This window comes from Pongo pygmaeus, chromosome 3 (assembly GCF_028885625.2).
Source record: "Pongo pygmaeus isolate AG05252 chromosome 3, NHGRI_mPonPyg2-v2.0_pri, whole genome shotgun sequence".
Taxonomy (NCBI): domain Eukaryota; kingdom Metazoa; phylum Chordata; class Mammalia; order Primates; family Hominidae; genus Pongo; species Pongo pygmaeus.
In genome coordinates this window covers 160,850,219-160,866,908 of record NC_072376.2, presented here as the reverse complement: position 1 = coordinate 160,866,908, position 16,690 = coordinate 160,850,219, and the positions used below count along the sequence as shown (strand labels likewise).

Here is a 16,690-nt window from a genome sequence, read left to right as displayed (position 1 = left end):
TCAAGACCAGCATGGCCAACATAGTGAGACTGTCTCTACTAAAAATACAAAAATTAGCCAGTGTGGTGGTGCACACCTGTAATCCCAGCTACCCAGGAGACTGAGGTGGGAAAAGTGCCTGAACCCAGGAGGCAGAGGTTGCAGCACCACTGCACTCCAGCCTGGGCAACAGAGAGTGACTCCATCTCAAAAAAATAAAAATAAAGGGAGTGAGGTAGGTGGTAGAACTATAAAGAGGGAGGTAGAACAAAGAAGTATAGATGCCCTATGATTTACGATGGGGGGACATCCTAATAAACCCCTCCTAAAGTCAAAAGATTGTATGTCAGGACCGTCACTACACCTGGGAGTCGTTGCTTACAACCGATAGCTGAGTGGTCTTGAACAAATTACCTAACTAACCTCTCTGTGCCTCAGCTCCCTCATCTGCAAAATGAAACAATATCTTAAAAGGCCATTATGAGGTTCAATGCTGTAACATACATAAAGCACTTAGCCTCTGTGGCTGGCACATGTGGGCACTCAATCACTGTTAGCCATTATCACTGTTGTTGTTCGTGTTACTATTATTATTTGAGCGCTACAATGGAAGAAGCAGAACTGACAGGTTTTAGCAGCAGACTAGCAGTGGGTCAGAAGGAAGAAGGCAGAGACCAGCAGTGTTTCACATCTGGGTTGTCTGGTAACAGGGCCAATTCCACCAACAGACAGAAACACAGGGGCCAAAGCTGTCTTGAGGAAGGAGACGATGGTGGAGGGAATGCAGGAAGTGACATTCAAATGGCTGGTATTTAGCAGTAGCTGGAAACAGTAGGAGGCTTGAGAGATCAAGGCTAGCAATGTTCTCCAGGAGGTGTGACCACTAGCTCATGGACAAAGCTGCCGAACTTCTACAGAAAGCTAACTGAGGGCACTGTGGGGAAAAGGGCTCCAAAGATGTACAGGGAGATGTGAAGTCAAGGGCTAAGTCAAGCAGGCAATGAGGCCAAGGAGGAGGAAGAGGTGGGAGGACCAGGGAGGTTCGATGTCATCAGGAAGGCAAGTGAGAAGAAATCTGCAAAGGCTGGGCACAGCCAGTGGACTCGAGAGGTAAGGAGATGTCAAGGAATGGAAAGACTGGGATGAAGGCGCCCCGGGTATCACCAGGTTTATCAACTGAGAGCCCCTTTTTACTAAAATGAGGAGGTTAAACAAAGAGGGAGCTGCTGGAGAAGGGGAGAAGAGTGGGATTTCAGAACATTTGTTCAGAAAGCAAAAAAACAAGAGAGTGGGAAAGAGAAGTAAAGCAGATCAAGAAAGGGGCATTTATTTTTTCAAAAGGATAGTAGTCTTCCTTATGACAAAAGTTAAATACCTGTAATACTAAAATCTTGGACAACACAGAGAAAATGACCTTAGTACAAAGTACTAAATATCTGAAATATATATACATAAGAAACAGCATGCAATCAGATTAGAAAGAACTACAAACCAATCAGCAAAAAAAGAGACAATCCAACAGACAAAAGGGCAAAAGACTGGGGCAGGAATTTCACAAAATATTTATTCCAGTGACCAAAAAACCTACGAAAACAGAATAAACCTGTATCGGTGAAACAGAAGTTAAAAACACAATGAAAGAGTAATACTCACCTGCCAGAATGGCTTTAAATGAATACTAAGCTTTGGCAAGGACATGAGGCAACTGAAACTTCCACATGCTAACTAGATGGGAATCATTAAAGGGTTCAACCACTCTGAAGAACTGTTTGGCAATTATCTACTAAAGCTGAACAAACACATACCCTATGACCGACCCAAAAATTCCACTCGTAGGTATATAACCAGGAAAAATGCACATAGATGCTCATTAAAAGACACATACTCATATATTCACAGCAGCGTTCTATTAGTCCAAAACTGGAAACAACCCAAATGTCCATTAACAGTAGAACAGATAAATCTATTGTGGCTTCTTCAAACAGAATGCAATGAAAATGAATGAATGTTTCATACGACAGAGATGACTCTCACAAAATGAGTAAAAGAAACCAGATACAGAAGAATATACTCTGATTCCATTTACATAAAGTTCAAATGCTGCAACCCCAACCTACAATGTCAGCAGAGTGATCACACATCATAGGAGTGGATAATGACCATATGAGCATGAGAAACGGCTTCTGATGATGTTTGATTGCTTGATCTGGGGCTGATTACATGTGAAAATTCATTAAGCTGTATACTTATTTCAGCCCATGTTATATTTCAACAAAAAGTTCACTTAAAGCTACCCATAATAAATCTCATCCTAAAATAAACTGGTAAATTTTAACTATAAATCCTGCAGAGTTTTCCTTCCTTTTTTTTTTGTAATGAAATGCCTAAACAACCTTTTATTTAATGTATCACAGACACTTTTCAGTGTCATTAAATGGAGCACCTTACCATCGATTTTATGAACACTTAGATTGTTTCCAATGTTTGTAAAGATAAGTTTGTTCCAGCTTACACCCCTAATAATAGTGTTTGAGAATGAGAAATAATATTTTACAACAGAGGACACTAAGACAGTTGTTGCTAGAGAAAGGATGCAAAAAGGCTAAGAAATTAAAAGGCACACAAATAACACAATCAAATCATATTATATCATTAAAAAAACTTCTAGATACAAACTAAATTTATCACCGAAAACAAAAACACAACTGTCTAAAGGGTTAGGTAATAAATTATAATCCAGTTCTTAATCTGGTATATAAAACAAGATACTAATCAACACAGGAGAAAATAAAAACAATATGACAATTTCAACTCACAGCTTTGATTTTTAAAAATAGACTTAAAGCAGAGACTCCGCAAAATAGTAGAAATTCCAAAGGAGTAAAAGGACAACCACTGAGGAGAAGAATTTTATATTGCAAAAATTAAAAAGTCTGGAAAACTTTGCACTAAAAACCTGCTTGTGAGTCTATCTTGCCATTAATAATCATCTTTTTTCCAGTGAAAACCTAGTTTAAATACTTTAGGATTCATTATTTAGAAACACAAGCTAGAGAAACAGTTTCCCACACTCTATGAATTACATTCATTTCTCAAAATAGTGGAACTGATTTTGAAAAATAGAGTCAAAACCTGGATTAAGAAAATGTGGCACATATACACCATGGAATACTATGCAGCCATAAAAAAGGACGAGTTCATGTCCTTTGTAGGGACATGGATGAAGCTGGAAACCATCATTCTCAACAACCTATTGCAAGGACAGAAAACCAAACACCGCATGTTCTCACTCATAGGTGGGAATTGAACAATGAGAACACTTGGACACAGGAAGGGGAACATCACACACCTGGGCCTGTCATGGGGTATGGGGAGCGGGCAGGGATAGCATTAGGAGATACACCTAATGTAAATGACGAGTTAATGGGTGCAGCACACCAATATGGCACATGTATACATATTTAACAAACCTGCACATTGTGCACATGTACTCTAGAACTTAAGAGTATAATTTTAAAAAATTTAAAAAAAGAAAAATAGAGTCAAAACCTTTCACTATCTTCAGTCTCTCTCCTGCTAGCCCATCCTAATCTATTTTAAAATCACACATCCATTTCTGCCAAGTCTTTTTCCCTCTTCTTAAAAAAAAAATACTCTAGGCTTTTAAAATAAAACCATTTTTTTCTCTATCTTGTTTTGACATTAATCATCAGAGGTTTCTTTTCACAATCGTTTCTATGTAGCTACAACATAATACCTTTAAGGTACTCCAAAAAAGTTTTTGAAGATAAGTCATCTAAAGTTGCTTATGCTAATGCAATTTATTTTAATTGCTACTGATTGACAAAGAATGAACAGCCTACCTTAAAAAAAAAAACTAGGATACTAAATTAATCATAATACCAAATTCTTGAAATATGCCAGGGAATTAGGAGCTTACTGTAGTGGAAAAGGCATTTTAATTGTGTAACTACAAATCAGCATCTACCACACTGTAATGTCCATCTGCTTATGATGCTGTGCCAACTAACAGAAACTGAAAAAGATGTGATCATGGAGCTTATCGAAGACACAGAGGCAGATAAATGCTAAATTATTTCAATATTGAAATGTCAAAAGTCAATGATACTGTAATTTTAGGAAGGCATTAGCAGTAACCATCCAAGCACTTCCCAAGGGATAAAGGGCTTCAGTCAACAGACATCAAGTGTTGCATTTCTCCTGTGGCATTCGTATCTACTGTGAAATGAATACATCAAGCTAAGATGGAGGCATGCCACTAAGCATTCAGTTCCCTTAATTCCTGGGTTCCTAAGCCCTTCCCCAGCAAGAATCACATGATTTTTGTCTTGCTTCCCAGGTATGTTTATCAAAAACGATAGAACATTCTGGTTAGGTAAACACCAATGTCTTGGATCCGATTATAGTTATGTTTCTCATGATAAATAACCAAAGACCTTTGTGGTAATCATTTTGCTTCCCAACTAACTTGACTACAGGAAGAAATACACTGAACATAGCAACACAAGTGTTTTGGTTTAACTGACAGTGAAGAGATTTTTCTTCTGATGCAACAGGCATTCAGCCTTTAGTTGTCATTCTCGTACTAAGCACCATGACTCCAACCCTGAGGCATGAGACCACTCTTATCAAAATGATACAGCAAGGACTTTGAGGCCAAAAGGCTGACACAGAGATCATAGCCTACAACTTTCTCAAAGGTAACAGACATCACGCAGTAAGACATCCAGCTAGATGCTTGCCTGCTAGCCTTCCTGTGGTGGACACAATCTTCTGTATTCCTCATAGACCAGGTAACTACATTTTCATCTTATAAATTTCCATGTCAAAAGTCCATTATAGTCTCCCCCCAAGATGGATCGTCTACTAGGTTCCTTTTATAAGTTTAGCTCGGAATTCAGCTAACGGAGAAAGTTACATTAACTCTCTTAATTTTCTCAAAGAAAAAAATTTTTTAACTTTTCCAGTGCAGTCAACCTTTAAAAGTAAGTTGATCTTTTTTTCAGAACAAGGAACATAAAACAAATGTGCCTTTTGTGGTGACAAAATAGAAATGAAATTTATATTTGTATCATGAACCCTAAAAATTAACACGGAGGTTCACAACAGGAAACTACAGGAAAGAAGCTGATGAGAGAAAACGATGGGACCCAGCAGAAACCTTGAGAACTCTCAGCAGGGAGGGTAGAAGAGAAGAAACTATCTCATCACCACAGAACAGATGGAAACCACTGCACATGACTGAGAAGAATCAAAAATTAGTTTTCAAGTTGGTGTGAGAGGTGGTAACAAAGACTGCTGATGCTTAGTAATTTTAGCAGTCAGCTCGGCTAACAGACACTTGAGCAAAACAAGGTAAGCTGTGTCACTGTTCACGGAAAATGACAGCTTAACCACAATCCCGATTTTCCAACAGCATTCAAAAAGGGAGACTAATTTTGGCCACCTGATTTCTGTAACTATTTTATTCGATACTTAAAAGTCCATATGCAAAAGATTAGGAGATCTGTTCCCACACTCTCTAAAAGAGGCAATGAGTGCAGAGAAGGGTACTCAAGAGATTAAAATAAAAACTTAAAGTCTACATTGGAAACCTTGGCCCCTAAAATACACCCATTTAATACATGTACTTTTTCTCATTAAATCAAGTTACTACAGGTCCCATTCCAACCACAACGGCACTTAGGTGCAAATCCATGCCAATGATTACAGTAGAAACAGTATTTCTTTCTGACGGTCCTGTTAGCCAAATCACTGTGAAGAGTATCGCAGCATTCCCACAAAGTCAGGAAGCAAAACACAAGGTACTGGTCCAACAGGTGATGATCTTGTCTGCATTTCTGCAATCCTTTTCACCACTCTGCTCAAAGATGCCTTCAACAAACTCTTTAAACTTATTTTCTACCACCATAGATTTTATTACCTCTTAAGATATAAGTTCCTACTGTTAGGAACCTCTTCATTTGGTAAAATACACTGATATTCAAATTTCAAAAACACTGCCATCATTTATGAGGCATGATAATACTAATGATTGTGGTCATTTAAAACCTTATTCCATAATCACTTTATCTTTCTCTAATTCTCAAAGGATTCTAGATTAAAATTGGCACTCTTCTGCTTTTTCCAGTTTCTAAGGCAAACAACATGAAACAATTGTCCTCCAACTAAGTTTAATTTCTCTTTCCCCAGTTTGCCAAAAATGCCACAGGGAAGAAATCAAAACAACTAAGCATTTACTTGAGTTTTTGCCGAGAAAATTTTCCCCCACTCCCTTGATCTCACAAATTCACTTTTTAAAAAAATCCTCTCCCCATGTGAAAACAAAAGTGAACAGAACCAGTTTTTGCTTTTCCGAAAGCCTCTTTTATATGTAGAGTCTAATGGGGCCTACACACTACTTCTTCCTGCAACACAGGAGGAACCTTTACACTGGCTGGAGCAGGGACCTCACAAGAAGGTAACATTTAAAGCAATGTTCAGGCAGCAGTAACATTGGTCCCAAAGGGAATGCTCTAAGTTTTTCAACAGATTAAACTATGGAATACATCCAAGAGGAGAAAATAAAAGGAAATGAAAATACAATTACAGCTACTGTCAGTGCACCTGGGAAAACCAATACTGCAGGTTTTAGCTAGTAGAACTAGGGTTCTGAATTTTAAATAAGGCTCCCTATAATCCGGCAAGTTATTAACATGTCTCAACCTTCATTTCCTTCACTATTAAATACCTAACACCAGTGTACTTCAGAAGACTATGATGATTAAACAACACGCATTAAATATAGAAAGTGAGCCATATAACAGAAAACAAAGCCTCAAATGAGTATGACTCACAAAAAATTCAATCACAAAATTCTACCAACTATGGGTCTTTTTCATTTAACATTTGATCGCATATTATTCACTCTATCAAATACCGTTTGGAGTTCTGGCATTATCTCATAATATTCCTTCTCTCTGTAATTTAGATCTGAGTATCTTTCTATGTGAAGCCATCTCCAAACTACTGATCTCTCCAAATCTGCTCATCTCCACAACCTTTCGCAAATTAAACACTTCTGTGTTCCCTCAGCATTTTGCTCATGCCATTATTGTACATTTTGTAGTATAATGAGAAGTATGCCCCAGTACTTGCTATAGAATTGTCTCATGGGACAAGAACCCTGTCTTGGCTTTACATATCCAGTAACATAATAGGAAATAATTAATGTATGTGAACAAATGAATGAATATCCTGTCCCTTTTATTCACCTCCCAAGGATGAGGGGAGGCACCAAACATCATTTAAAGCGATTTCTATTTTTAACACAAACTGCAATAACAAGTTGAATTTTTCATATGGAAATTTTTCATTTATGCTCACTACCAACTACAAAACTGTTCCTATGTACCTTTACATAATACTTACTGGCTGGAACAATGAAATCTCCGTGTAACTCATAGGTCATGAGAGGCTCTGGAAGACTCCTGTGTGAAAAGAACAGCTCAGAATTATCAAATAAATCCAAACAAGTCACTTCTGAGTTTTTTATGAAAGGATGTTAAATTTGTTATGCATTTCTTAATTAATGTGTAAAACTTCCCTAGGGAATACCTTTACATATCAAAAAAGATACATAAATCAAACAGATCACTTTATCAACTGCTATTGGCACCAAGCACTATCAAAGCCTAGGCAGCCACAAATCCGTACTAGACCTAAGCATACAGTATTTCATATCTAACCTCAGAAAGTACCTTTTTGAACATCTGGTTTTATATATAAAACTTCCTTCTACACATTAATGTATTTAAAGCCAAACATACCATCTAACCAAATGTAAGCAAACAATTTTGAAACTTCATCTCTAAGATATTAGCTGAAGATTCCACACACAATACATAGAAAAGATTAAACAAACTCAAATCCTCTCTGCTTAAATATATTACAAAAATAAGAATTTATCTTTATGCCTATAAGATGAGAGACGAAATAAAATTGATGACAACTTTAAAAATATACACAGCATTTTCATAGTCTACAAAACAAGTTACATAAGGTAGTTTATTTTATCCTGTGATCAACAGAAATGCTACAGTTCAGTCCACCTTGCTACATATTTTAAAATTACAAAAGACCAGAGCAACTAGCTTTATAAACACTTAAAGAATACCTAGACAAGTGTCGATCTGTACAGCCTTTCTGGAGGGTAATCTCGCAAGATATTAAGAACTTTTAAAAGGTTACAATCCTGTAACTCAGAAATTCTGCTTCAAATGTTTAAAAAAAAAAATCAAAGATGCATAAACAAAATTTTTTAACATATGCAAAGCCAAGAATATTGCCAGAGATAAAGAAGGTCATTTCATATTGACAAAAATGTCAACTTGTCATGAAGCCAAAACAATATTAAATGTTAATAGATCTAACAAGAGAGCCCCAAAACACTCGAAGCAAAAACTGACAGAACTACAAGGAGAAATGGGCAAATCCACAACTATAATCACAGAGTTAAATACCTCTCTGTTTCAGTAACAGAACAAGTAGAAAAATCAGGATACAGAAGATTTGAACAAAAATATCAACCAACTTAATCCAATTGGCATGTCCTTCACCTAAATGACACTCCACTCAAAAGCAGAACACACATTCCCAGCGCATACAGGCCATTTATTTTCCAAGATTAACCATATTCTGGGCCATGATACAAATCTCAAAAAATAAAAAGGGTTTAAGTCATACAGAGTTTGTTTTTTGATTACAACAAAAATTGAATTAAAAATCAATAACAGAAAGATATCTGGAAAACTCAAAGAGAAGTTAGAAAGTATTCTGAAATGAACGAAATAAAAACAAAACATATCAGAATTTGAGGGATGTTGGTAAAGCAGTACTAAGACAAAATTTTATGCTACTAAACACCTATATTAAAAAAGAAGAAGGGTGGTAAACCAAGCACTTCATTTTGTACCTTAATGAGCTATGAGGAAAAAAAAGTGTAAATTAAGCCCAAAGTAAGCAGAAGAAGAGAAATAATAAAAATCAAGCAGAAATCAATTACATAGAAAACAGAAAAATAAAGAAAATAAATTAATCCAAAACCATATCTTTTAAGATAATCAGTAAAATTGATCAATCCAGCCAGAATGATTAGGAAATAAAAGAGAGAAAACAAACAAACAACGCCAGGAATAAGAAAGGTGACTGCAGAATCAGTGCAGATTCTAAAGTTATTAAAAATAAAATAAAGAAATACTATGAGCAATTTTATGCCCATAAATTCAACAATTCAGATGAAATGGACAAATGTCTTAAAAGACACAGACTACCAAAGTTCGCTCAAGAAGAAACAGATAACTTGAGTAGTCCTATTGAATTTGTGGTTAAAAATCTTGCCAGTAAGAAAACTCTAGGGCCAGATGATGTCACTGAATGAATTCTACCAAACAATTAAGAAAGAAAAGCTACTGATTCTATACAAATTCTTCCATAAAATAGAAGAGGGAATAATTTCTAACTCATTCTGTGAGGTAAGCTTTATCCTAATATCAAAGTTAAAGACATTATGAGAAAGGCATTATGAGAAGACTACAGACCAATATCACTCATGAACATAGATGCAACTATTCTAAATAAAATGTTACTAAATCAAATTCCACAAGATAAATAAAATAATATATCACAAGTTGGGTTTATCACAGGAATACAATACTAGCATAATATCTAAAAAAAAAAAATGTACTTCACCAAACGAAAAGAAAACTGTATGATCATATCAATAAACAATTTAGGAGAAATAGCCTCTCCCACAAATCGTACTAGAACTACTGGAGATCCCTATGCAAAAATGAACTTGAATTCATATCTCATATCTTATGTAAAAATTAACTCAAAATGGATCACAGAACTAAGTGTAAAACCTAAAACTATAAAACTTACAGAAGAAAACATAAAAGAAAACCTTTGTGACCTTGAGTAAGTGCAAAGATTTCTTTATAGCCACAAAAGCACAGTCCATAAAAAGAAAAACTGATGAACTAGACTTCATCAAAATTAAAACTTCTCTTTGAAAGACACTATTTAGAGAATGAAAAGACAAATCACAGAATGAAGAAAATACTTGCAAAGCAGGTATCTAAGAAAGGACTTGTACTCAAAATATATTTTTTAACTTTTAAAACACAATAATACGACAATCTAAGTTGTAAAAAATTGGGCAAAAGATATGCACAGACACTTCACCCAAGAAAATATATAAATGGAAAATAAGCACATGGAAAAAAGTTCAACATTACTAGTCATTAGGGAAGTGCAAACTAAAAGCACAATGAAATACTACCAAATACCTATGAGGATGGCTAAAATGAAAAAGATTGACCAGCTTAAGAGTTGGCAAGAATGAAAAGGAAATGGAACCTTTGTATGTTGTTGGTGAGGTTGTAAAGAAATACATCAACTTGGGAAGAAAGTTTGTCAGTTGCCCAAAAAGTTAAGCATAATTACCACATGATCTAAATATTCCATTCCTGGGATTTATCCAAGAGAAATGAAAGCCTGTGTCCACTCAAATATAGGTATACAAATGCTTTTAGCAGCTTTACGTGCAACAGCCAAAAGTTACAAGCAAGTTAAATATCCTGCAACAGATGAACTGATTTTTAAAAATGCTGGTGTATCTATAAAATGGTCCATTAGTTAGCAGTGAGATGGAATGAACTGCTGGTATATGCTACAACATAGAAGAATCTAAGTGAAATAATACAGATTTCAAGTATATACTGTATAATTCTATTTATATAAAATTACAGGAATTGCAAAGTAACATATTAGTGGATGAGGCTACTTCGGTGGGGTGTGAGACAGATTTCAAATGGTAGGAGGAAACTTGGGGGGTAATAATGCATAGGATCACTATCTTGATTATGGTGATAGTTTCAGAGGTATACATATATCAAACTTATCAAAACGTACACTACAAATATATGCAGCTTATTGTATGTCAACTATGTTTCAATAAAGCTGTCTTTAAAAAACAAATAAAAATAAGTCAAGCATGGTAGCTCACACCTGTAACCCCAGTGCTTTGGGAGGCCAAGGCGGGAGGATCACTTGAGACGAGGAGTTTAAGACCAGCCTAGGCAACAAAGTGAGACCCTGTCTCTATTTTTTTTTTTTTTAATGTTTTGAAAAGAACATTGAAAAATAAAAGAAAAAAATGTTAAGGTACATACATTCCTTACATACAATTTATGATGCTATAGTATATACATACAAACACAAAATGACAACCATAAACTAAAATTTAATGCACGAGTGAAAAAGTCCTGCTTTTATTTCCCTTCCCTCTCCTTTTTCCCTACATTCCCATTTCACAAAGAAAATGAAAAAAAAAAAAAAAATCAACTATACCACAGCCTAAATAAGGAGATAGAAGGGCCAATCAGAAGTAAGCCTTTGGGGGTTTGTTTCAAAATATAGACAAGCAGGAGGTAACAAAGAAGAAAAATGGTTATCTAGCAGAGAAGGAAAGTTAAAGGGTGCTAAAAAGAAAAGTTGGGTCGAGGGAGCGGGGGAATGAGAACGCTTAGAAATACATTTCTTTTCCAATAAAAATGGATTTGTATCTGAATATCTTCTACAAGTCACTTATATCATTGCCATATGTCTAGCTAGGCAATGCAGCATAAAAAAATAAATATTGTTAACATTAGGGAAGCAGCCATAAAAATGACAAATTCCCCATACAGAATGTATTATGCTGAGTCACTGCAACTCTCAGCCTCCCACCCGACATGTTTTTGAGCCACCTCTCTTTGCCACTCATTGGGATCTGTTGGGGGATATAAATCATAATATTTACCTAAGCTGGCATTTCCCTCCCAAAAAGTCCCATTACAATTTCCAGGCTTAAAAGAAGTTTCCTCCAGGTAAAATCATTTGACTAGAAACATCACAAAACCACTCATTTGTCCCCTCACAACAGAAAACTGCTGTAACGAACACATTGCTGAAAATCAAAATAATGGTCTGCATAGATAAGAAATCATTCAGAGGGCTGGTATTCAGCTCTCTAAAACATGAGAACTTAGAAAAAAAATTGCCTCAAGTCAGTAGAAGAAAAAGAGGGATGCCACGCATCGGTCCACTGCACATACTTTTCCTTCTCCAAGACCCTAGAGGACCTGCTTCTTGTTTTAGTTTGGTGCTTTGGGGCTTTGGCTGTTTTCCTCCCTCCACCTCCAACATCCCATCCAATAAGATGGCTGGGTTATTTGCAGTGAGAAGAATTCAAGGGCAAGAGCTTTTTTGGGTAAGAAAAGCTATATTCAGCTTCTCGCCATGGTGCCGTGAGTGACAGAGCTGGGGCTCCAACCCTGGCAGGCAGGCTGGCTCCAGACCTCCTGCTCTTGACCATCATACTGTATTACCTCTCATGCAGAAAGAAATAACACTTGCTTGGGCCAGAACCCTGTTGCCAAAATGGAGGTAGATAAAAACCCAGTTTTATCCCGTTTGATGTATCACCAAAATTTAGAAAAAAAAAATGGTCAATTAAATCCTAATTACTGCATTTGCCATCGCTAAAAATAACATAGGGGAAAAGAACAGCAACCCAACTTTCAAATCTCCCAAGGCATCTGCCATCTTATGATAATTCACTTTATCACATTCAGACAGAACATGTATTTTGTTAGAAGTGAAGTTATATAATAATAACATCTCATAATGTCGTTCTGTAGGCAATGTTTGTTTAAAAGTGAAATTCCATAGGATGAAGCAAGGTAATAAAATAAAAAGGCAGAAAAAGCAACACAAGACCAGGGGCAATAAGGAACCAGCTTCCGAGAATATCAAGATCCAAAAAGAAATCCTATGTACTAAATAAAAAGGGCCTCTAGTTTATTAAACAAATTCCTCCCACACAGCAAAAGAAAAGAACCATACGGAATGGAGGAAAAAAGAATGCAATTTATTGCCAAAAAGGTGGATTTCTACCCTTAGTTTTCTACCAATAACTGAGTCATCTCAGTCAATCCCTTTACCTGCACTAGCTATGAGTCTACTAAACAGTAAAATGGATTTAAAGATATCTCCTAGAGTGGCAGTACTACTTCTGGTCAAGTTAATATGTGCAATTCATTATATGTTTATATCCCTTACCTACTCTTTCCTTCATCTGTCTAACACAGCTTTCTCAATCTCAGAATTTTGACATTTTGAATCAAATAATTATTTGTCAGGGGAGGGTGGGCTGTCCTATGTACTGCAGGATGTCAGATGCCACCAGATGCCAGGAGCACTGCAAACCAGCAATGGTGAAAATCAATAATGTCTCCAAACATGGCCAAACATCCCACTGAGGGACAAAATCATCCTCAGTTGAGAAGCACTGTTCTAATTTCTCAGCCACAGCTCCAAGTTGCTGGGGATACTGCAGTGAACAAGACTTAAAAGATGCCTATCTTCAGGGAACTTAAATTCTTATCCTAGAGTTGGGAGTAACAAGATTCATTTTTACCATAATCCTCATCTAAACCACAGTTAGTCACTATCAGTGGCAATACTGATATAAGTATACATCCCTTTATCAATTAGGAATAACAATAGTGCACATAACAGTTTAAGAAAAAATTTACAACAGTGGCTGAAAACATCTTCTTTACACAAAGCACTTGAAAATAGGTAATACATAACTATCACCCATGGATAAATTTTATATCATTAAAAAGTGGGACAACCAGACAACCCAGGCTACCTGATGGGAAACAACAGAAAGAATATACCACCACTACAATGGATCCTTTTTCTTTTTTTTTTTTTGAGATGGAGTCTCGCTTTGTCTCCTAGGCTGGAGTGCAGTGGCTCGATCTTGGCTCACTGCAAGCTCCGCCTCCCGGGTTCCCGCCATTCTCCTGCCTCAGCCTCCTGAGTAGCTGGGACTACAGGCGCCCATCACCACGCCCGGCTAATTTTTTTTTTTTTTTTTTTTTTTAGTAGAGACGGGGTTTCACCATGTTAGGCAGGATGATCTCGATCTCCTGACCTCGTGATCCGCCTGCCTCGGCCTCCCAAAGTGCTGAGATTACAGGCGTGAGCCACCGCGCCCGGCCTACAATGCATTCTTGAAATAAAGAAAATAAAACCTGACTCTAACAAAGCCCATTTGAAAAATCTTTATCTACGGGACACAGGATGGCTAAAGAAACATGTTAATTGCTATCACGAAGATATAATCAAAAATGACCCAGGTTCATCAACAAATAAATGCCAGTGGTGGAGGAAGGGAGGAAATGTAGAGATTAAAGTAGCCTTAAAACCTATCAACCAAGTTAAATGTTGGCACAGTTTAAATCCTGCTGGATTTAAACCAAATATGAAATGACTTTTTGAAGACAGTTGGTAAAAATTGAACATGGACTGAATGCTGGATATTAATTTTGTTGTGCATAATAATTATATATTTTGATTGACTTTTTAAAAATGACTTTTTGAGATAAATACTGAAGTATTTATGGGTACAGTAATATGATGTTTCAGAAAATCTTTAAAGTATTATCTTTAAAAAGTGGCAGGTAGATCCCAGCACTTTGGGAGGCTGAGGTGGGTAGATCACCTGAGGTCAGGAGACCAGCCTGGCCAACATAGCGAAACCCTGTCTCTACTAAAAATACCAAAAAATTAGCCAGACTTGGTGGCAAGTGCCTGTTATCTCAGCTACTCAGGAGGCTGAGGCAGAAGAATTGCTGGAACCTGGGAGGCGGAGATTGCAGTGAGCCAAGATCGTGCCATCGCACTCCAGCCCTGGCCAACAGCAAGACTCTGTCTCAAAACAAAAAAAACAAAAAAACAGTGGCAGGTAGGAAGATTAATGAATTAAGAAGGAGGGAATGCTGACAACTCAAGAAGGAGGATAATAGAGCCATGAGGGTTCATTACACTAAACTCTCATCTTATGTATCTGAAATTTTTCATAATTTTTTAAAAATACAAAATATGTCGTATAAGTTGATTCAAATGTATCCACCGGAACCCAAATAACTTTTACCTGAAAAACAACCCTATGTATGGTTAAAAAGAACTGGTCCTGAGGCCAGGTATGGTGGCTCACACCTGTAATCCCAGGACTTTGGGAGGCCAAGGGAGGCAGATCACTTGAGGTCAGGAGTTCGAGACCAGCCTGGTCAACACGGCGAAACCCCATCTCTACTAAAATTACAAAAATTAGCCAGGTGTGGTGGTGCAAGCCTGTAATCCCAGCTACTCAGGAGGCTGAGACACGAGAATTGCTTGAGCCTGGGAGGCAGAGGTTGCAGTGAGCCAAGATTGTGCCACTGCACTCCAGCACGGGGAAAAAGAGCAAGACTTCATCTTAAAAAAAAAAAAAAAAAAAGAACTGGTCCTAGGCCATTCGTTTGCAGTGGAAAATCTAAGTCCCCAACAGAACCACAGCATATAAAAATTACAGTTGTGATCTTTTTTCATTCTTTTTTTTAACTGTCTATATATACTTGTTCTTCATCTAACCCTGAGCTTATCATTAAGTTTTCTTTAAAAAAAAAAAGGACAGTGACTCATAAAAAAAATGCTACCCTCTAACTCTAGTCCTAAATATTTTCTATTATAAATAGAAAACAACTTTATCTTAAAACCTCACCAAGTAAACTTCTTTTCAAAGAGCTTTGCATTGACATGTTGTCATAAGCCTTTAAGTTCAAATCATTTAAACTTTAAAAAATCATTTCAGCATAAAATATAAAGACACAATGAATTCAATAAATAGCCTTCATTCAATCATCTGCCTCAACAAGTTGTTTCATAGGGTTTAATTCCCAAAATGTTCATCCACAAGAAACGTCTATTTTAAAACCCAAGTCTATGTCAATTTCTGTTCTGTTGCAATTTACTTAATTACTGATGTGCATCTACTAGTTACCTTTCTTTCTGGGACACTGAGACACCTGATAAATTTTCCCTTTTTAAAATAAGGCTTAATTTAACTATTGATATTTATGTACATAATTGGCATCTGTTTTATGTTACAGATCCAAATAGTCCTTTCTTCTTTCTTGCTGCTGAGAGGAGCTTACCTCAAATACTGTTTCATGGCACTTGTTATTGTCTTCACTTCCCAATCTGCAGAATTCTCCAGGTCCACCTCATTGCATGTTTTTACATCTAGTGAGCAAGCAAACAAGAAAAAAATAATTAAAACCTTGATCATTAAAGGTCCTCTTGTCTAGCTCACAAAGCTTCCATTTTTAAATGAGCAAACCACAATCCTGCGGTTTCCTAGGAAAACATTATATATACAATTTCTCTAAAATACTGTAAGTTATGTTCTATGACTAGACACTTCTGGCACTTCGGAAAATCTGTAGTAGAGATCAAAGCAAAAAATAAGAGATGGGTTGGGAGTAAGGAAGAATTAGACATAGTATATTATTTCAACATCCACAATGTAATTCATGTATAGCTATTATTATCATCGTCATCGTTAACAGTATCACTCAGTAGCCTTGGCTTATAGCAAGTGGCACTTTCAGTTGTATGCATATGGTTTGAGGTGTTTTAGGTGGCATTGTTGCCCTCATGCTGTATACTGATAGAGGCAGGAGACAGCCAACTAAGTAGGGTAGAGTCCCCAGGGAACCTCCGATCCACCCAGGTCATTGTGCACATAAGGCTTGACTAAACATGCCCACGGTGA

At 36.6% G+C, this 16,690-nt stretch overlaps 1 protein-coding gene across 6 annotated transcripts in view; it reads right to left on the bottom strand.

The window, feature by feature from the left end:
• ARHGAP10 (Rho GTPase activating protein 10) overlaps positions 1–16,690 on the bottom strand; it is a 337,402-nt gene that overhangs the window by 110,399 nt on the left and 210,313 nt on the right. For all 6 annotated transcript variants that reach the window (XM_054486509.2, XM_054486510.2, XM_063664171.1 and 3 more), the window contains 2 exons: positions 16,071–16,158; positions 7,411–7,469 (listed from right to left, as the gene is read on the bottom strand). In XM_054486509.2, coding sequence (XP_054342484.1) covers positions 7,411–7,469; positions 16,071–16,158 — 147 coding nt within the window. The remainder of the gene's footprint in view (positions 1–7,410; positions 7,470–16,070; positions 16,159–16,690) is intronic.